This window comes from Pseudorca crassidens, chromosome 5, assembly GCF_039906515.1.
Source record: "Pseudorca crassidens isolate mPseCra1 chromosome 5, mPseCra1.hap1, whole genome shotgun sequence".
In the NCBI taxonomy this organism is placed as follows: domain Eukaryota; kingdom Metazoa; phylum Chordata; class Mammalia; order Artiodactyla; family Delphinidae; genus Pseudorca; species Pseudorca crassidens.
In genome coordinates, this window is record NC_090300.1 from 146,916,740 (window position 1) to 146,939,034 (window position 22,295).

A 22,295-nucleotide genomic window follows, 5' to 3' on the forward strand; every position below is an offset into this window, starting at 1 on the left:
TAGTTTTGGAAGTTTTAGCCACAGGAATCAGAGATGAAAAAGAAATAAAAGGAATCCAAATCAGAAAAGAAAAAGTAAAGCTGTCACTGTTTGCAGATGACATGATACTATACACAGAGAATCCTACGGAAGCTACCAGAAAACTACTAGAGCTAATCAATGAATTTGGTAAAGCAGCAGGATACAAAAGTAATGCACAGAAATCTCTTGCATTCCTATACACTAATGATGAAAAATCTGAAAGAGAAATTAAGGAAACACTCCCATTTACCACTGCAACAAAAAAGAATAAAATACCTAGGAATAAACCTACCTAAGGAGACAAAAGACCTGTATGCTGAAGACTATAAGACACTGATGAAACAAATTAAAGATGATACAAACAGATGGAGAGGTATACCATGTTCTTGGATTGGAGGAATCAACATTGTGAAAATGACTCTAGTACCCAAAGCAATCTACAGATTCAGTGCAATCCCTATCAAACTACCAATGGCATTTTTCACAGAACTAGAACAAAACACTTCACAATTTGTATGGAAACACAAAAGACCCCGAATAGCCAAAACAATCTTGAGAAAGAAAAACGGAGCTGGAGGAATCAGGCTCCCGGACTTCAGACTATACTACAATGCTACAGTAATCAAGACAGTATGGTACTGGCACTAAAACAGGAATATAGATCAATGGAACAGGATAGAAAGCCCAGAGAGAAACCCACGCACATATGGTCACCTTATTTTTGATAAAGGAGGCAAGAATATACAGTGGAGAAAAGACAGTCTCTTCAATAAGTCGTGCCAGGAAAACTGGATAGCTACATGTAAAAGAACGAAATTAGAACACTCCCTAACACCATACACAAAACTAAACTCAAAATGGATTAAAGACCTAAATGTAAGGCCCAGGTACTATAAAACTCTTAAGAGGAAAACATAGGCAGAACACTCTATGACATAAATCACAGCAAGATCCTTTTTCACCCATCTCCTAGAGAAATGGAAATAAAAACAAAAATAAACCAATGGGACCTAATGAAACTTAAAAGCTTTTGCACAGCAAAGGAAACCATAAACAAGATGAAAAGACAACCCTCAGAATGGGAGAAAATATTTGCAAATGAAGCAACTGACAAAGGATTAATCTCCAAAATATACAAGCAGCTCATGCAGCTCAATATCAAAAATACAAACAACCCAAACCAAAAATGGGCAGAAGACCTAAATAGACATTTCTCCAAAGAAGATATACAGAGTGCCAACAAACACATGAAAGGATGTTCAACATCACGAATCATTAGAGAAATGCAAATCAAAACTACAATGAGGTATCACCTCACACTGGTCAGAATGGCCATCATCAAAAAATCTAGAAACAATAAATGCTGGAGAGGGTGTGGAGAAAAGGGAACCCTCTTGCACTGTTGGTGGGAATGTAAGTTGATACAGCCACTATGGAGAACAGTATGGAGGTTCCTTAAAAAACTAAAAATAGAATTACCATACGACTCAGCAATCCCACTACTGGGCATATATCCTGAGAACACCATAATTCAAAAAGAGTCATGTACCACAATGTTTACTGCAGCTCTACTTACAATAGCCAGGACATGGAAGCAACCTAAGTGTCCATCGACAGATGAATGGATAAAGAAGATGTGGCACACATATACACTGGAATATTACTCAGCCATAAAAAGAAACTAAATTGAGCTATTTGTAGTGAGGTGGATGGACCTAGAGTCTGTCATACAGAGTGAAGTAAGTCAGAAAGAGAAAAACAAATACCGTATGCTAACACATATATATGGAATCTAAAAAAAAAAAAAGGTTCTCAAGAACCTGGGGGAGGACAGGAATAAAAACACAGATGTAGAGAACAGAACTGAGGACACAGGGAGGGGCAAGGGTAAGCTGGAATGAAGTGAGAGAGTGGCATGGACATATATACACTACCAAACGTAAAATAGATAGCTAGTGGGAAGCAGCCACATAGCACAGGGAGATCAGCTCGGTGCTTTGTGTCCACCTAGAGGGGTGGGATAGGGAAGGTGGGAGGGAGATGCAAGAGGGAGGAGATATGGGGATATATGTATACGTATAGCTGATTCACTTTGTTATACAGCAGAAACTAACACACCATTGTAAAGCAATTATACTCCAATAAAGATGTTAAAAAAAAACTTAACTTGCCATCAACCTAAAATAGACTGATTATATATATATATATTATTATTATATTATTATATATATTATATATATATATAAGCTGTTACATGTGAGCCTCATGGTAACCACAAGGCAAAACCTATTAGATAAACCAAAAACAATGAGAAAGGAATCTAAGCATAACACTACAGAAAGTCCTTCAAATCACAAGGAAAGAAAGCAAGAGAGGAAGAAAGGAACACAGTAGAACTACAAAACAGCCAGAAAACAAATAACAAAATGGCAATAAGTACATACCTATCAATAATTACTTTAAATGTAAATTATGTTTAACGTTTAAATGTCTTATGATGCAAATGGAAACCAAAAGAAAGCTAGGATAACTACACTTCATCACACAAAATACACTTTAAAACAGACTAATAAAAGACAAAAATGAGCATTACATAATGAAAAAGCAGTCAATCCAACAAGAAGACATAACATTTATAAATATTTATGCACCCAACATAGGTGCTTAACACACCCAAAGGGAGAAACTGACAGCAATACAATAACAGTTGGGGAACTTTAACACCCCAATTATATCAATGGATAGATCATCCAGGCAAAATTAATAAGGAAACACTGGCCTTAAATGACACATTAGACTAGATGGACTTAATAGATATATAGAGAGAGAACATTCCATCCAAAAGCAGCAGTACATTCTTCTCAAGTGCACAGGGAACATTCTCCAGGATACATCACATCCTAGACCACAAAACAAGCCTGGGTAAATTTAAGAAGATTGAAGACATATTAAGCATCTTTTCTGACCACAGTGATATACAGCTAGAAATCAATTACAAGAAAACTGGAAAAATTACAAATAGGTGGTGATTAACAACATGCTCCTGAACAACCAATGAGTCAACAAATAAATCAAAGGAGAAATTTGAAAATACCTGAGACAAATGAAAATGGAAATACAACATAGCAAAATCTCTGGAATACATTAAAGGAGTTCTAAGAGGGAAGCTCATAGAGATACAGCCCTACCTCAAGATACAAGAAAAATCTCAAACAATCTAACTTTACACCTGAAGGAACTAGAACAAACAAAACCCAAAGTTAGTAGAAGGAAGGAAATAATAAAGATCAAAGTGGAAATAAATGAAATAGAGACTAAAACAGACATAGAAAAAATTCAGTGAAACTAAGAGCTGGTTCTTGGAAAAGATAAAATTGACAAACCTTTAGATAAGCTCACTAAGAAAAAAGAGAGAAGGCTCAAATAAATTCAGAGGTGAAAGAGGGGAAATTACAACTGATACCAAAGAAATACAAAGAATCACGAGACTACTATGAACAATTATATGCCAACAAATTGGACCTTAGAATTAGCCCAAATTAAAAAAAATGGATAAATTCCTAGAAACATACAATCTTCCAAGACAGAATTATGGAGAAATAGAAAATTTCAATAGACTGACCACTAGTAAGGAAACTGAACAGTAATCCAAAAAAACTCTCTACAAACAAAAGTCCAGGACCAGATGGCTTCACTGGTGAATTCTACCAAAAATTCAAAGAAGATTTGATACCTATCCTTCTCAAACTCTTCCAGAAAACTGAAGAGGGGGGAATGCTCCCAAATTCATTTTACAAAGCCAATACTACCCTGATACCAAAACCAGACAAGGATACCACCAAAAAAGAAACTACAGGCCAATATCCCTGGGCATAGATGCAAAAATCCTCAACAAAACATTAGCAAACCAAATTCAACAACACATTAAAAGGATCATACACCATGATCAAGTGGGGATTTATTCCAATATGCCAAGGATAGTTCAATACCCACAAATCCATCAATGTGATATACCACATTAACAAATGGAAGAATAAAAATCATATGATCATCTCAATAGATGCAGAAAAAGCATTTGGCAAAACCCAACAGCCATTTATCATAAAAACTCTCAACAAACTGGGTATGGACAGAACATACCTCAACACTATAAGGCCAAATACAACAAGCCCAGAGCTAACATCATACTCAACAGTGGAAAATTAAAACCTTTTCCCTTAATATAAGGAAGAAGACAAAGGTGCACAGTCTCACCCCTCTTATTCAACGTAGTACTGAAAGTCCTAGCCAGAGCAATCGGGCGAAAAAAGAAATAAAAGGCGTCCAAATTGGAAAGGAAAAAGTAAAATTATCACTATTTGAGACAACATGATTTTATAGAGAGAGAAAACCCTAAACCATATGATATAGCAATTTCACATTTAGGTACTCATGCAAAAGACCTGAAAGCAGGAACTCAAACAGATACTTGTATACCAATATTCACTGCATTATTCACAATAGCCAAAGGTTAAAACAAGTGTCCACCAACAGATAAAGGGATAAACAAAATGTGTTACAAAGATACAATGGACTATTTATACACCATAAAAAGTAATGAAGTTCTGACTAATGCTCAACATGGATGAACCCTGAAGCCATTACGCTGAGTGAAATAAGCCAGACCCAGGACAAATATTTGATTTCACTTATATGAGGTACTTGAGAAGTCAAATTCATAGAGATAGAAGTAGAACAGAGGATATCAGGGCTGGGAGGAGGGCAGTTATAAAATGAGGAGTTATTTAGTTGTGGCTCGCCTGGCTCCTTAGTTGCAGCTCTCCTGGCTCCTTAGTTGCAGCTTATCTGGCTCCTTAGTTGCGGTATGCGAACTCTTAGTTGTGGCATGCATGTGGGATCTAGTTCCCTGACCAGGGATCGAACCCAGGCGCCCTGCATTGGGAGTGCAGAGTCTTAACCACTGTGACACGTGAGCCACAACTAAGGAGGCCACGAGCCACAACTAAGGAGCCCACCTGCTGCAACTAAGACCTGGTGCAACCAAATAAATAAAATAAATAAATACATGTTTTTTTAAAAAAAAAGAAAAGAAAAGAAGGAGTTACTGTTTAATGTACAGAGTTTCTATTTGGTACGATAAAAAGTTCTGGCAACAGACAGTGGTGATGGTTACACAACACTGTGAATATATTTAATACCACTGAATTCTACACTTCAAAATGGTTTAAATGGTAAATTTTACGTTCACCGTCCACATTTCTGTGATAAATTTTACCACCATTCAAAAAACCTGAAGGATTACAAATAACAACAAAAGGCAGAAAGAGTCTTCATTGTGTGACATGCACTAGCACATTCATTCTACAGCTGGAGACAACTTTCAACGTGCACATTCTCAGAGCAGAGAGACAGCTGTGGGCCTTAAAGATGGACCCCTGCCCTGCCCACGTGAGCCTGGACTTGAAAAGTATCCAAAGACTTTCTAACAGGTTCATTGGCTCCACCTTCTGAGGCCACACTCTTCCCAAAGAATGCTGTATCCTATCCTGTTTCCTACACTGTATCAGGGTCTATACTGGAGACCCTACGCTGGTCAGAGAGGCCCTTCTGAAGCTGTCTAAGCATCTACATCATGGAAGAAAACAGAGTGAACTTCAACTTCAGGGCTTCTCAGAAAATCAGTAAGCCTACAAAAGTACTGACCAACCTTTTCCATTCATATTCATGTCATGGCAATACAGCTACAGAATCAGTGGAACGGGCACATTTACAACTTTTATTAAAATTCTTCCTCCAGGCCTCGGCTGCTTTTCTTCAAGTCCCAGACTTGTGATGCCATGCTTGCTACTCTCATTAATTTTAAAATTCTCTGGAATAAGTGATAAACATGGGGCTATATACGTATCTGGGATGAGATGAACTCCTTATAACATTAGGCTTATCCCAGTTCATGCCACGAGCAGACACAATGACCTGCATCCTAGCAGGATGGGCTCCTCTCAGATGTCACAGAAGACAGACTAGATTGGTAACGAGAAACTGAACAGCAAGAAACTGCCCTGATCACCAGTCGAGGGGTGGGGGGGGGTGAAGTGTGGCTGTTGACATGGCAGGTGTCATGCCTTCACATACAAACTGACAGCACCGAGGGGAAAAAGTTCCTTAACTTAATAAATAGAAAGGGAATTCTTTAAAATTTAAAGACATATGTACCTTTTTGAATTATGGTTTTCTCAGGGTATATGCCCAGCAGTGGGATTGCGGGGTCAGGTGGGAGGGCGAAGCTGAGGGGAAGTGAGAGTAGCATCGACATATATACACTACTGACTGTAAACAGTTGGCTGGTGGGAAGCAGCCGCTTAGCCCAGGGAGATCAGCTCGGTGCTTTGTGACCACCTAGAGGGGTGGGATAGGGAGGGTGGGAGGGAGGCTCAAGAGGGAGGGGATATGGGGACACGTGTATGCATATGGCTGATTCACTTTGTTGTGCAACAGAAACTAACACGGTATTGTGAAGCAATTATACTCCGATAAAGATCTATTAAAAAATATATATGGGGGCTTCCCTGGTGGCGCAGTGGTTGAGAGTCCGCCTGCCGATGCAGGGGACACGGGTTCGTGCCCCGGTCTGGGAAGATCCCACATGCCACGGAGTGGCTGGGCCCGTGAGCCATGGCCGCTGAACCTGCGCGTCCGGAACTGTGTTCCGCAACGGGAGAGGCCACAACAGTGAGAGGTCCGCGTACCGCAAAAGAAAAAAAAAAAGTACCATTTTATTGATTTGGGTTTTTTTTTTAATAAATGTATTTATTTATTTTTGGCTGCACTGGGTCTTTGTTGCTGCGCGTGGGCCTCCGTTAGTTGTGGCGAGCAGGGCCACTCCTTGTTGCGGTGTGCAGGCCTCCCATTGCGCTGGCTTGTCTCGTCGCAGAGCATGGGCTCTAGAGTGCAGGCTCAGTAGTTGTGGCGCACGGGCCCAGATGCTCCGCGGCATGTGGGATCTTCCCAGAGCAGGGCTCAAACCCATGTCCCCTGCACTGGCAGGCAGATTCCTAACCACTGCACCACCAGGGAAGTCCCTGATTTTTGTTTCTGATTTTAAAATTCACAAGAGACCTCAAATACTGCCACGTACATGCTTTTATGCATACTTTTTAAACTGAGTTTTCTTTAGAGCTTTAGATGCAAAAAAAGTGAAGAACCCATTTTCCCCTTGACCTTCATAAGAAGAGCAAAAATATTAGAAAGGCTAGTCACTCCTTAAAATTGGCCTTAAGTACTTTTCCTGTGATATACATTCAAAACATGTATTTGACATGTTTCTTTTTTTTCATATCTTCATTGGAGTATAATTGCTTTACAATGGTGTGTTAGTTTCTGCTGTATAACCAAGTGAATCACTATACATATACGTTTATCACCATTTCTCTTCCCTCTTGTGTCTCTCTCCCACCCTCCCTATCCCACCCTCCCTATCCCACCCCTCTAGGTGGCACTGAGCTGATCTCCCTGTGCTATGCGGCCGCTTCCCACTAGCTATCTATTTTACATTTGGTAGTGTTTATATGTCAATGCTACTCTCTCACTTCGTCCCAGCTTCCCCTTCCCCTTCCCTATGTCCTCGAGTCCATTTTCTACATCTGCATCTTTGTTCCTGTCCTGCCCCTAGCTTCTTCAGAACCATTTCTTTTAGATTCCATATATATGACATGTTTCTTGCTTAAGGAGTTTTCATAAGAACTCTTGCTATCCTTAGCACTTTAAAATTAGGAGGAAGAAAAACGTATCCTTCTTAATCACATCCATCTACTAATTACCTGAACTGTGCAACATTCACGGGTTTGGCCCGGTTTCATTTTTCTCTATAAGCCGCTGATCCCATCTTTGGCAGGAAAAAGACCCTGCATTTCTAGAGGCAGCACAACTAATTATACTAGTTTATCTCCTGTTACCTTATCAAACAAATAACCAAAATGAAAATGATACTATGCTAGAAAAGAACAAAAACACAACATTCTCAATTTTATTTGCCAATCAACAGGACCTACAGAGCCACACAGCACAGATGGACCAATTTCTGCCTCCGTGAATTTTAAACTGCCTTCTACAACATTTCTCTGGTTCTGATGAGCCAGGTTCCACAATATGTCGGCTCGTGAAATTCAAGCAACTGTGCCTTCCTGTGAGCTCCTTCGTTCAGCCTCAGCCATAAACTGCACATTGCTGACAAAAGAAACATGAAGTTATTCCAAACTGCCAGCAAGCAGAAACAGCATACGAATGTGTATGGGACGCCTGCAAGTGTTTCTGCTCCTACAGGATGCCCAGAGACCACGGGCCTGCAGCGTCATCCTGAGGGACACAGCATGCGCTGCTATGCCTCTAGGAGTGCCAGAGAGGGAACCGCACTCACACGTTGTGACACCTGTGAGAAACGGAGCACATCCTCCTCTGCTCTCTGTGGTTGAGAAGGACACATGATGAGGGGCCTGGTACACATACCCGTGCACATTGTTAAAGAACTCCAAGCAGCTGCATGTGCTCTAATCTATGAGGCCCTTGTCATGATACTGTTATAGAAAAACTGGACTCCTGAGCTCATAGCCAAAGGACGCAGGGCAATGTAAGGAGGGTTTTTCCACCAACCACGGGCGTGTGCGTTGTAATATACGCCTTCCTAACATCAAGTTTATAATATTTCAGAGAACAATAGTTGTAGCACACCAATGATTCTTCTGACTTTCTTTACTCAAAATAAAAGAGGCACAAAAATATACAACTAAAATGTCCAATATCATCTGAAATAGCAGGTTCACCAAAAGATTTAAAGGTAAACTTGAACTGGTGGGGGGAATTAATTATAATTATTAGAGAGCCGAACGAACTGTTTTTCAAGAAAGGTATCTCAGGAAAACGCTGACCAACGGGGTAGGCGGTTATTCAACCTTCCGCTTTTAGGGGGAACCGACAGGTCTCAGGGTCTCCTGGGCAGCAGGAGCCACTCTGAGAAGGCCCTCTTCCGGATGCAGCTGATGTGGGTCTTCACGGAAGAATAGACCCTTTCTCAGGCTCACCTCCGGCAAAATTAACCCACCACCCACAAGCACGTTCACTTCCAGGAGCAAGTCAGGTGGGCACATCTCAGGACACAGCCGTCTCTAGGCATCACATTTGCTATCTGTAACACATGGCACACGGCTGGTGGCTTTAGAAGACAAAGTGGGGACCCAGGGAGAGGATGCCGGCGCTGAGCACCCTTACGCATCACGCTCCAGAGTGCGCAGGTCCTCCAGGAGCTCCTGGGCCACGGCCTGCAGGTGAGGGTTGCGGCTCTTGGCCATGGCCAGGATGCGCTGCAGGGGCAGGGAGCTGCGGATCTCCGAGGCCGTCCTGGAGAAGACTTCTGGCTCCAGCACCACAGACTGGACAAGGCGCAGCACGTGAAGACACACCTCTGTGTCCGGGTCTAGGGGGAAAGAGGTGACACTTCTGGTTAGAATAAAACCTACAGGGACCTTGGGGCAGAATCCACCCCTCAGGGGTTCTTGGCCTCTCTGAATGATGGATGTGACAGTTTAGTAAACTATGAGCTGACCCCAAACAGTGTCACTTCCTGATGTGAAAGCTTAGCTCATAAGAGGAGCATGACAATGGCATCCTCTAGTAACATCCCACCTTCAAATATCACAGTCACATAACTCTAAAATGCTGAACTGAAAATATGAGGGCTTTTCATGTAGCTTTCTGTAATTCTGCCCAGTTATAAGATTGCTTTAAGAGGTATTACTTCCTTTTCACTCCAAGTGCAGCAAAGCCCCGAGAGACCACATACAGATATGGCATCTCTTCAGGCCACTGAGTTCCGCAAAGTCACAGCTGCAACACTCAAAGCGAATTCCGTTTTCCCGTGTGAATGCTCTCTGGAGTTACAGAACCTGGCAGCCCTGCATATACTGTAGCAGCCACTAAAAAGCAGCTGGACTGAAACAACGGCCCAACACAAGTTATAACCTTTAACCACCGGGGATCCAATTCTCCTCACCACGTCTCTCTACTGGGAGCCTTTAACATGCCACTGATTCTTGATTAGATATTGTAATTGGAACCAGACTCAAAATCAGTACCTCCTTCTTAGCACTACACTTTAAAAACCTTTTAAGAAGTAAGTGGACTGAGAGAGTAGACTGAGGAAACCCTCAGTGGGAACTGCCACAGCACCAAGGCCCCCGGAGCCCTTCCCCACTGAACGAGCGCTACCAGGGCTCAGTGAAGACTGCTGTGTTGGGAAGCGGAAAAAAACCCCTGTCCTACCCTGGGCCCAGACCGCTGAAGTGCTCCTATTCGGGGGAAGGGGAAGGAAACTTGCTCTGGCACAAAAACTGCCAAAGACACAGGCAGAGCGGCTGCCACAGGGAGGAGGACAGGATCACGGGGAAGGCGCCACTCAGATGCAGGTGGATGGGAGCCGAACCAAAACAACAGAGAACTCCCCTGCGTCCTCCAGCCTAGCAAAAGCAGTCTACGGCAGCAGCGGGAGGGGCAAGAGGATGGAAGGAGACCCCTCCTGAGGCACAGACCCAAAGGGAAGGCCCGCAGCTGGGGGTGGAGACTGACAAAGGACTGGCAACTCAGTCCTCACCCGCAGCACAAGGAAGGAGAAGACTGGAAACCAGCGGCACAGAGGTCACCACAGTGACAAAACCCACACCAGCCCAACGCCCACACCGACAGCCCCACAGAACAGGAGGTGTAAACACTCTCTGTGTACTTCATTCTCTCCTGCAGAGGTTGGCGCACTGTGGCCCAAGGGCCAAATCCAGCCCAGGACCTGTTTCTGCACAGGCTGTGAGCTAAGGTTGGTTCTTACATTTTAAAGTTATCTTAAAAGAAAACAAAACAGAAGAATAATATGCAACAGAAACCACACATGACGCTCAAAGCTCAAAGTATTTAATAGCTAGCTCATTACAGGAAAAGTTTGCTGACCTCTGCTCTGCTGCCCTCCACACAATGCCCAACACTCAATCAGAAATTACAATGACAAAGCAAGGGAAACAAAACCCCACTGCAGTAATAAAGTAATCAGCAGAGCCAGACTCAGAGATAACCCAGATTTAGAAACAATTAGAAAAGGGATCTGAAATAAATACGATTAATAGATGGGAAAGCACTGCTTTAGGGTTCTTGCAGTATACCTGAAGCAGTACAATGTTATTTAAAGATTTTTAATGTTTCAATTGAAAATCTTCAACTAACTGTGATTAATTAATATAATTAATGAATCACAGTTAATTAAAGATTGTATTGTAAACCCTAGGGAAAATACTAAAAAGAGTTTTTAAAATGTAAATGATAAGCCAACAGTGCAGATAAAATAGAATATTAAATAATCCAACAGCGGATAAAAAAGAGGAAAAAAGAAACAACTAGAAATATTTCTGTATTTCTATATACATTAGACGAAAACTGTATAAATACACTGCTTAAAAGACAGAGAATGCACAAAACGTCAAGACCCAATTATACATTGTCTACAAGACACCCAAGATAAATATAAAGACACAGGATAAAAATAAAAGAATAAAATCATGCCATGCAAACACTAATTAAAAGAAGTCTGCAGAGCCTATATTATTATCAGACAAGGTGGACTTCAGAACAAAAAATATTACCATGGATAAGGAGGGATTATAATTGTATAATTGTATAATTATAAAGAAGTTAATGCATCAGAAAGACATGACAGTCTTAATTAGGCATGTACCTAACAACAGAGCTTTAAGAGAAACAAAGCACAATATGCTAGAAATCCAAGTGCAAATAAATTCACAATCAGAGGTTGGAAACTTTAATACTTTTATTCCCATTACTGACTTTAAAAAAGAGAGAAAATCAGTGAAGATACAGAATCCCTGAACAACACTATCAACCAACTTGACCAAATATACATTCAAAAGGGTTCAAAGTACGCTCTGTGATCACAAGGAATTAAGTTAGAAATAACAGAAATATATAATACATAACAGAAAATAACAGAAATACAAAATAAATAACAGAAAAATGTGAAAACATCTCCAAATATTTGGAAATAAAACAACATACTTCTAAATAATGTATGGATCAAGAAGGAAGTCATAAGGAAAACTAGGAAATACTTTGAATGAAATGAAAATGAAAACACAGTATCATAATTTATAGACGCAGTTAAATCACCGCTTATCAGGGGAAATTATAGCACTGAATGCTCATATTGGAAAAGACCAAAGTCTCAAATTAGTTACCTTAGCTTTCATCTATAAAAAAAAGAAAAAATCAAACCCAAAACATGCCAAAGGAAGGTAATAATAAAGAGCAGAAATCAATACAAATGAGGACAAATAAAAAACAACTGGGGAGAAAACAGTAAACCCAAAAGGTGACCCTGTTAAAAAAAATCTATAAAATTGATAAAACTCTAGCCAGGCTACACAAGGAAACGGGGAAGGAAGAAAGGACAGACACAGATTACAAATTTGGGGAATGAAAGAGGAGAAATCACTATAGAACCTACAGATATTAAAGGAATAATAACGGAATATTATGAAGAAATTTGTGCCCATAAATTTTGCAACTTGGATGGAATGGACAAACTGCTTGGAAGACATAAACTACTAAGATTCGTTCAAAAAAAGAATCTCTGGAGCAGGGGACATTAGGCACAATTGAAGATGGAGGTTCTGTCTGGAAAACACATTGGATTAAGCTAAAACATACCCACAAATTCTAAGATGCTCCTTCTTCCCCTCCTCCGTTCCTATAGTTGGATGAGTCTTCTCTGGGCAATCTGAGCAACCCAAGAGGAAACATCTAAAGATACTGACCTGTGGGTTCCCAGTGAATGGCTGAGAATGGCTGAGCCAGCTCACACTACAGTGAAGTTCACAAGCCCCACTCACATGCTCAGGGCTTCCAATTGGCATTATAAATCCCACCCTTAAACACAAGCACAAAACGATGCATTACCAGACACCTGAGAAGAAGATAATTATCATTTTCAACAAAAACAAAAGGAGGACAAAAGAAAGACTAGGCAATGAGAAGAAAACTTTTTTTAAACTTTATTAATCTCCTCCTCAAGGAGATTTTTTAAAAAGTTGTATTATCCATTAAGCAAGAATGGGATGCTAGTTTTTTAATTCCAAAAAATAAAAAGGCAGCTGGAAATTAAGTGCACGATAGTAGAGATGAAGACTTCAATAGGCAGTATGGAAAATAAAGTAGAGGAAATCTCTCTAAAGCGGTACGAAAGACAAAGGGATGCAAACACTTCCAAAAAAACTGAGGCGGAGGGAATGCCTCCTAACTGATTTTATGAAGCCTATATTACCCTGATACCAAAACCAGGCAAGGACAACACAAAAAAGAAAACTGCAAGCCAATATTCTCTGATAAACACAGATGCAAAAATCCTCTATAAAATATTAACAAACTAAATACAAAAAATACATTAAAAGGATCATACACCACAATCAAGTGGGATTTATTCCAGGGATGCAAGAATGGTGCAACATCTGCAGATCAATCAATGTGTTACAAGACATTAATAAAATGAAAGGTACAAATCATATGATCATCTCAGTAGATGCAGAAAAAGCACTTGACAAGATTCAACATTAACTTATGATAATAACTCTCAATAAAATGGGTAGAGAAGGAGCATAACTCAACATAACAAAGGCCTATGACAAACCCATAGCTAACATCATACTCATTGGTGAAAAACCGAAAGCTATCCCTCTCTAAGATCAGGAAGAAGACAAGGATGCCCACTCTCACCACTCGTATTCAACATACTATTGGAAGTCCTAGCCAGAGCAATTAGGCAAGTAAAAGAAAATAAAAGGCATCCAGTTTGCAAAGGAAGAAATAAAACTGTCACTGTTGGCAGAAAAATGATTTTACATAGAGAAAACCCTAAAGAGTCCACACACACACACACAAAACTGTTAGAAATAATAAACAAATATAGTAAAGTTCCAGGGTATAAAATCAATATTAAAAGATCTGTTGGGTGTCTTTACACTAAGAACAAACTATCAGAAAGAAAAATTAAGAAAACAATCCCATCTGCAATTGCAACAAAAAGAATAAAGTACCTAGAAATAAATTTAACCAAGGAGATGAAAGACCTGTCCACTGAAAACTATAAGACACTGTTGAAAGAAACTGAAGAAGACACAAAGAAGTGGAAAGATATCCCATGCTCATGTATTGGAATGTTATACATTGTTAAAATGTCCATATTACCTAAAGCAATTCCTATCAAAATTCCAATGACATTTTTCACATTAATAGAACAAACAATCCTAAAACTTATATGGAAACACAAAAGACCCTGAATAGCTAAAGCAATCCTGAGAAAAAGAAAAAAGCTGGAGGTATCACATTCCCTGATTTCAAATTATGCTACAAAGCTATAGTAATCACAACAGTATGGTTTGGGCAGAAAATCAATGGATAGATAGATCAATGGAACAGAATTGAGAGCCCAGAAATAAACCCACACATAATATGGAAAATTAATTTACAACAAAGGAGCAAAAAACATAAAATGGAGAAAGGATAGCCTCTTCAATAAGTAGTGTTAGGAAAATTGGACAGCCATATGCAAAAGAATGAAACTAGACCACTATCTCACACAACACACAACAATCAATTCAAAATGGCTTAAAGATTTGAATGTAAGACCTCAAACCACAAAACTCCTAGAAAAAAAAAAAACAGTACATTCTTTGACACTGGCCTTAGCAATATCTTTCTGAATATGTCTCCTCAGGCAAAAGGAACAAAAGCTAAAATAAACAAATGGGACTACATCAAACTAAAAACTTATGCATAGCAAAGGAAACCATCAACAAAAAGAAAAGGCAACCAACCAAATGGAGAAGATATTTGCAAAGCATATATCTGGTAAGTGGTTAATATCCAACATATATAAAGAACTCATACAACTGAATATAACACACATACTCACACACATAAAAGCCTGATTTAAAAATAGGCAGAGGAGCTGAACAGACATTTTTCCAAAGAAGACATACAGATGGCCAATAGGCACATGAAAAGATGTTCAACATCACTAATTACTAGGGAAACGCAAATCAAAACCAAAATGAGATACCACCTCGTGCCTGTTAGAATGGTTATTATCAAAAAGGCAAGAAGTAAGTGTTGGTGAAGATGTAGAGAAAAGTAACTCTCATGTACTGTTGGTGGGAATATAAACTGGTGCAGCCACTCTGGAAAACAGTATGGAGGTTCCTGAAAAAATTAAGAATAGAACTACCAAATGACCCAGCTAGTCCACTCCTGGGTATTTATCCAAAGAATACAAAAACACTAATTTGAAAAGATATCTGATCTCCTATGTTCATCACAGAATTATTTACATTAGCCAAGATATGGAAACCTAAGTGTCCACTGATGGATGAATGGATAAATAAGATGTGATGTGTGTCTGTGTCTGTGTGTGTGTGTGTGTATATATATAATATATGTGTGTGTGTATAAATACACACACACACACACACAATGGAACACTACCCAACCATAAAAAAAGATGAAATCTTGCCATTTGAGACAATATAGGTGGACCTTTAGGGTATTATGCTAAGTGAACTAAGTCAGACAAAGACAAATACTGTACAATTTCTCTCATATGTGCAATTTTTTAAATGAACAAACCAAGCCAAACAAAAACAAACACATAGATACAGAGAACACAGTAGTGGTTACCAGAGGGGAAGTGGGTGGGGAAGAGAAAAATGGGTAAAGAGGGTCAACTGTAGGGTGACAGAGGGAAACTAAACTTTTGGTGGTGGGCATGCTGTAGTGTATGCAGAAGTCAAAATATAACTTTGCACACGTGAAACATATAATGTTATAAACCCATAAAAAATAAATAACTAAATCTCTTTTAGAGAAAAAAATTCCTATTGGCATTTTTCCAGTGTTTGTCATTTTTTAAAAAAATTTAAAAATTTAAAGAATTTTTTTTATTGAGGTATAGTTGATTTGCAATATTAGTTTCAGGTGTACAACATAGTGATTCAAATTTTTATAGATGATGCTCCACTTAAAGTTATTATAAAATATTGGCTATATTCCCTGTGATGTAAAATATATCCTTGTAGCTTATTTATTTTATACATAGTAGTTTGTACCTTTTAATCCCTACGCCTATCTTGCCCCTAACCTGCCCCTCTCCCCACTAGCAACCACTATTCTTTTCTATATATCTGTGAGTCTGTTTCTGTTTTGCTATATTCATTCATTCGTTGTATTTTTTAGACTCCACATATAAGTGATAAAACAGTATTTGTCTTTCTCTGGCTGACTTACTTCACTAAGCATAATGCCCTCCAGGTCCATCCATGTTTTTGCAAATGGCAAAATTTCATTCGAGTGTGTGTGTGTGTGTGTGTGTGTGTGTGTGTGTGTATATGCATGCCACATCTTCGTTATCCATTCATCTGTTGATGCACACTTACGTTCCTTCCGTATCTTGGCTACTGTAAATAATGATGCTATGAACATTGGGATACATATATCTTTTTGAATTAGTGTTTTTGTTTTCTTCAGGTATATACTCAGGAGTGGAATGGCTGGATCATGGGCTGGTTCTATTAGGTTGGCCAGAAAGTTCCTTCGCCTGTTTGAACGAACTTTCCGGCCAACCCAATATCTTGAGCTTTGAGGCACCTCCATACTGTTTTCCACAGTGGCTGCACCAATTTATATTCCCAGCAAGCATACAAGAATTCACCTTTCTCCACATCCCCACCAACATCTGTTATTGGTGGTCTTTTTGATAATAGCTGTTCTGACAGGTGTGAGGTGATAGCTCATTGTGGTTTGGTTTGCACTTCTCTGATGATTAGCAATGCTGAGCATCTTTGCATGGGCCTATTGGCCATCTGTATGTCTTCTTTGGAAAAATGTCTATTCAAGTCTTCTGCCCATTTTTTAATTGGGTTCTTTGTGTTTTGATATTGAGTTGTATGAGCTGTTTATATATTTTGGATTTAATCCCTTATTAGTCATATCATTTGCAAATATTTTCTCCCATTTAATAGGTTGTCTTTTCATTTTGTCAACAGTTTCCTTTGCTGAGCAAAAGCTTTTAAGTTTAATTAGGTACCATTCGGGGTTTTTGTGCTTTTGTTTCCTTTGCCTTAGGAGACAGATCCAAAAAAAATTACTATTATTTATGTCAAAGAGAGTTCTGCCTATGTTTTCTTCAAGGGGTTTTATGGTTTCCAGTCTTACATTTAGGTTTTTAACCCATTTTGAGTTTATTTTTGTATATGGTATAAGAAAATATTCTAATTTCATTCTTTTACATGTAGCTGTCCAGTTTTCCCAGCACTACTTATTCAAGGATTGTCTTTCTGCCATTGTATATTCTTGCTTCCTTTGTCATAGATAAATTGACCATAAGTGTGTGGCTTTACTTCTGGGTTCTCTATTCTGTTCCATTGATGTGTCTCTTTTTGTGCCAGTACCATACTGTTTTGATTACAGTAGATTTGTAATATAGTCTGAAGTCAGGGAGTATGATTCCTCCAGCTCCATTATTCTTTCTCAAGATTGTTTTGGCTATTCAGGGTCTTTCTGTTTCCATACAAATTTTAAAGTTATTTGTTCTTGTTCTGTGACAAATGCCATCAGCAATTTTGATGGGGATTGCACTGAATCTGTAGCTTGCCTTGGGTGGCATGGAAATTTTAACAATATTAATTCTTCCAATCCATTAACATGGTATATCATTCCCAACTGTTTGTGTTGTCGTCAATTTCTTTCATTAGTGTCTTACAGTTTTCAGTGTACTGGTTTTTACCTCCTTCATTTTATTCCTAAGTATTTTATTCTTTTTGCTGTGATTGTAAATGAGATTGTTCCCTTAATTTCTCTTTCCTATCACTCCTTGTATAGAAATGTAATAGATTTCTGTATATTAATTTTGTATCCTGCAACATTACCAAATTCATTGATGAGTTCTAGTAGTTTTTTGGTGGTGTCTTTTCTGTGTACATGCATCATGTCATCTGCAAACAGTGACAGTTTTACTTCTTCCTTTCCAATTTGGATTCCTTTTATTTCTTTTTCCTATCTGATTGCTGTGGCTAGGACTTCCCCAATCAGTATTTTTATTTGACCTACTGGGGAAAAGTGTCAGCTTAACAATATAGAATCTTCTCAGCCAAAAAAGGATTTATCTTTCCATTTATTCAAGTTTGTTTATCTTCATCAATAGAATTTTCAATAAAAGATAAAAAAAAATAAGCAAAGAGATGAACAATAGGAGAAAAAGAAGAGAGGCCCAACACCAAATATTAGATATTCCAAAAAGAGAAAACTGTGTCAGCAGATAGGAGGAGATCACTCTATAATGATTCAGTAATTCAAAATAATTTTTTAAAGATTCCTAGAATCAAAAGATATGTTTCTAAACTGAAAGGTCCCTTTCAGTTTCCAGCAAAATTGATAAAAGTTACATCTAATACACCAGGTGTATCAACATAAAATTTAAGTTCAGAAAATGAAACAAAGAGAAAAATCTACACGTTTCTAGAGGGAAAACACACCATATACAAAGAATCAGGAATCAAAACTTCTCAACACTGGACATTAGAAGATAATGGAATGTTGCTTTCAAAATTCAGAAATAAAAAGTAATTCTAACCTGGAATTCTATACCCAGCCAAACTCTGACTATTATAGGTGAGGTAAAATAAAGACATTTCGGATATAAGATATCTTAGAAATTCTGTCTCCTCAATTATACTTCAAAAACAAACAAACTCATAGAAAAAGATCAGATTTGTGTTTACCAGAGGCAGGGAGTACAGGAAGGGGGAATTGGATGAAGGTGGTCAAAAGAACAAATGTCCAGTTATAGGATAAATAGGTACTAGGGATATAATGTACAACATGATAAGTATAATTTATACTGCTGTATGCTATATATGGAAGTTAAGAGGGAAATTCCTAAGAGTTCTCATCGTAAGGAAAAAAATTTTTTTCTATTTCTTTAATTTTGTATCTGTATGAGATGATGGATGTTCACTACACCTACTGTAATCATTTCATGATGGGTGTAAGTCAAATCATTATGCTGTATACCTTAAACTTATACAGTGCTGTATGTCAACTACATCTTAATAAAACTGGAATAAAATTTTTTTAATTAAAAGAATAAAATAAAATAGGGCTTCCCTGGTGGCGCAATGGTTACGAATCTGCCTGCTAATGCAGGGAACACAGGTTTGAGACCTGGTCTGGGAAGATCCCACATGCTGCGGAGCAACTAAGCCCGTGAGCCACAACTACTGAGCCTGCGCTCTAGAGCCCGTGAGCCACAACTATTGAGCCCATGTGCCACAACTACTGAAGCCTGCGTGCCTAGAACCCGTGCTCCGCAACAAGAGAAGCCACTGCAATGAGAAGTCCATGCACCGCAACAAAGAGTAGCCCCTGCTCACCACAGCTAGAGAAAGCCTGTGCACAGCAACGAAGACCCAACACAGCATAAAATAAATAAATTTACAAAGAAAAAAAAAAACCCACAATAAAATAACCCCCGTCAGACTGGCTAAGGTGAAGAAGGCTGACAGTAGCAGGGGTGGTGAGAATGGAAAGGAGGCAGAAGGCTAACATGCTGTAGGTCAAATTTACACTGGGTACAACCATCTTGGAAAACAGCCCTGCACAAGCTATAGAGTTGAAGACACACTTCCATAGATCAAAACTTCCATTATTTTTTAAAAATATATTTATTGATTTTATTTATCTATTTTCCTTATTGTTTTGGCTGCGTCGGGTCTTAGCTGCGGCCTGCGGGACCTCTCCTTATGGCACACGGCCTCTTCTTTGCGGCACTCGGGCTTCTCTCTAGTTGTGGCGTGGGTTTTCTCTCTCTAGTTGTGGTGCATGGGCCCAGGGCACATGGGCTCTGTAGCTGTAGCATGCAGACTCCGGAGCATGTGGGCTCTGTAGTTTGTGGCACACAGGCTCTCTCGTTGAGGCGTGCAAGCTCAGTAGTTGTGGCGCGCGGGCTTAGGGGTCCCGTGGCACGTGGGGTCTTAGTTCCCCAACCAGGGATCAAACCCGTGTCCCCTGCATTAGAAGGTGGATTCTTTACCACTGGACCACCAAGGAAGTCCTGAAACTTCAATTTTTTTAAACAGACACCCAACAGGAAAATATGCACGTTTACCATAGACAGGCACAAGAATTTCTGGTGCAGCATTATTTGTAAAACCTGCAAACCTGAAACAAGTCAAGTGTCCAATCCAAATGGTAAATGGATAAACTCATATAATGAAATATTATACAGCAGTGGTTCTCAACCAGGGTGGGGCACTTAGCCCTGCAGGGAACATGTTTGGTTGTCACAACTGGGGGCGGGGGTGCTACAGGCACCTAGCGGTGATAGGCAATGAACAGGCAACAGCACCAGGAACCTACAAACAAAACGTAAATGAGGACGCCGACACAAAACATGAGACTCCCCTGACGTCAGGTTCAATGCAGGAGGGAGCAGCAGGGGTCAGGAGGGACAAAGGGATCCCCGTGTGCTGGCGACTTCCCACTCCTCAGCCTGGTGGTTTTAATAAGTGCTCCTCGCAACAGTTCTCTCAGCTTGGCCTGTATGTCTTGTATATTCTTCTCTAAATATGTTACACTTGTTAAACTTATTTTGATAAAGGAAGGAAGGGAAAGAGGAAGAAAGGGGAGAAGGCAAGGAGGGGGAGAGAAAGAAAAATAACAACTTGCCAAAGTCAATCCAGAGACGCTCTTCCCAGGCCCCCCAACTCCTGCGGTCCACCCCGCCTACCCACTCGGGCCCACACGGATATCTCTCCTCCCTGGACCCCTGCTCTGCTGGGAGTGCCACTGCCTGGCTCAGGTCCCAGCCTGACCACTTGATCCCTGGGTGGCATTAGTAGTGACCTCACAGGGCCGGTGAGGGGATGATATAGTGAAATGCAGGTAACAAGCTCAGGATAAGGCCTGGCACAGAGCAAGCACTCAGCAATGTTAGTTATCATCAGCATCTCATTAAGTACTCTGGACCATCTCAAATTAGTTCTTTTAAGGCTTGCCTTCTGTGATGGTCAATTCTATGTGTCAAATCGACTAGGCTAAGAGATGCCCAGAGCTGGCAAAACATTATTTCTGAGTGTGTCTGTAAGGGTTTCCTTGGAAGAAATCAGCGTTTGAATCCACAGACCAAGTAAAGAAGGTCACTCTCCCCAGTGTGGGTGGCGTCGACAATTCACTGAAGGCCTGAATAGAACAAAAAGGCAGAGGAAGGGTGAATTCGCTCTGTCTGCTTGAGTGGGACGTCCATCTTCTCCTGCCCTTGGACATGGCGCTGCTGGTTCTTGGGCCTTTGCACTTGGGACTGAACTACAGCACTGGCTTTCCTCGTTCTCTGGCTTGCGGACAGCAGATCATGGGACTTCTCGGCCCCCATATAAATCTCCTCATATCTATCGATCTATCTATCCTACTGGTTCCATTGCTCTGGAGAACCCTAATACACGTTCCCTGCAAATTTCAAGTTCTTGAACGTGGGAGACAAGGCAGTAACCCTCAGAGAACCAGAGCCAGGGCTACGCGCACCCCGGATGCTCACTGGGAGTCTCTGCAGACCGGCTGACACTGCGCCTGACACCCGGCACGTGTGCTGTGCAAAGCCTGCTGGTCCGCAGAGATGCACCTGCACCACAACGAGTCCCGTTGTATGCAAAGTGCATCCAGTTTCCCAGGCAGGCAGGAGAGCCGTGGTTCATACCCTGCAGAGGGGCCTCTGCTCCTGGGAGCATGGCCCAGACTGACTGTCTGTTAGACCCAAGTCTGACCATGGACAGATTCTGAGAAGAAATAATGCCAAACATGCCTTCAGAATAAGCTACACGCCACGCAGCAGCTCAGCCAGCCAAGAAATGAAATACTTACTTGGTTTTCCTTTGTTGCTTGTAGGCCTTTTTTCCTTAAGTTAAAGAAATAGGTGCCTTGAATATTAAACCATTAGGTACAAATATCTCTAAGGCCACCAGTGTCATCAACTAAAATCTAAGCAGAAGTAACTCAATTCGTGCCGTGTACACTATTTGTTCCAAGTGACAAGTGAGCATTTTAGAAACTCTTTTACTGTTTCACGTCCTCTATGAATCTTTCTGGCCGTCCCTGCACTGCCCCCCCAGCGTCAGCTGGTGACATCTCTC

The 22,295-nt window shown here is 40.2% G+C and overlaps 1 protein-coding gene across 6 annotated transcripts in view; it reads right to left on the minus strand.

Annotated features, from left to right (window-relative positions):
• Nucleotides 1–7,533: 7,533 nt before the first annotated feature.
• Nucleotides 7,534–22,295, minus strand: part of HSF2BP (heat shock transcription factor 2 binding protein) — an 83,635-nt gene continuing 68,873 nt past the window's right edge. For 4 of the 6 annotated variants that reach the window (XM_067739606.1, XM_067739605.1, XM_067739607.1 and 1 more), the window contains one exon: nt 7,536–9,487. In XM_067739606.1, the coding sequence (XP_067595707.1) occupies nt 9,279–9,487 (209 nt within the window). In that variant the 3' untranslated portion in view covers nt 7,536–9,278. Of the gene's footprint in view, nt 9,488–22,295 lie in introns of all 6 variants that reach the window. The other 2 variants (XM_067739609.1, XM_067739610.1) reach the window with 2 other exon arrangements.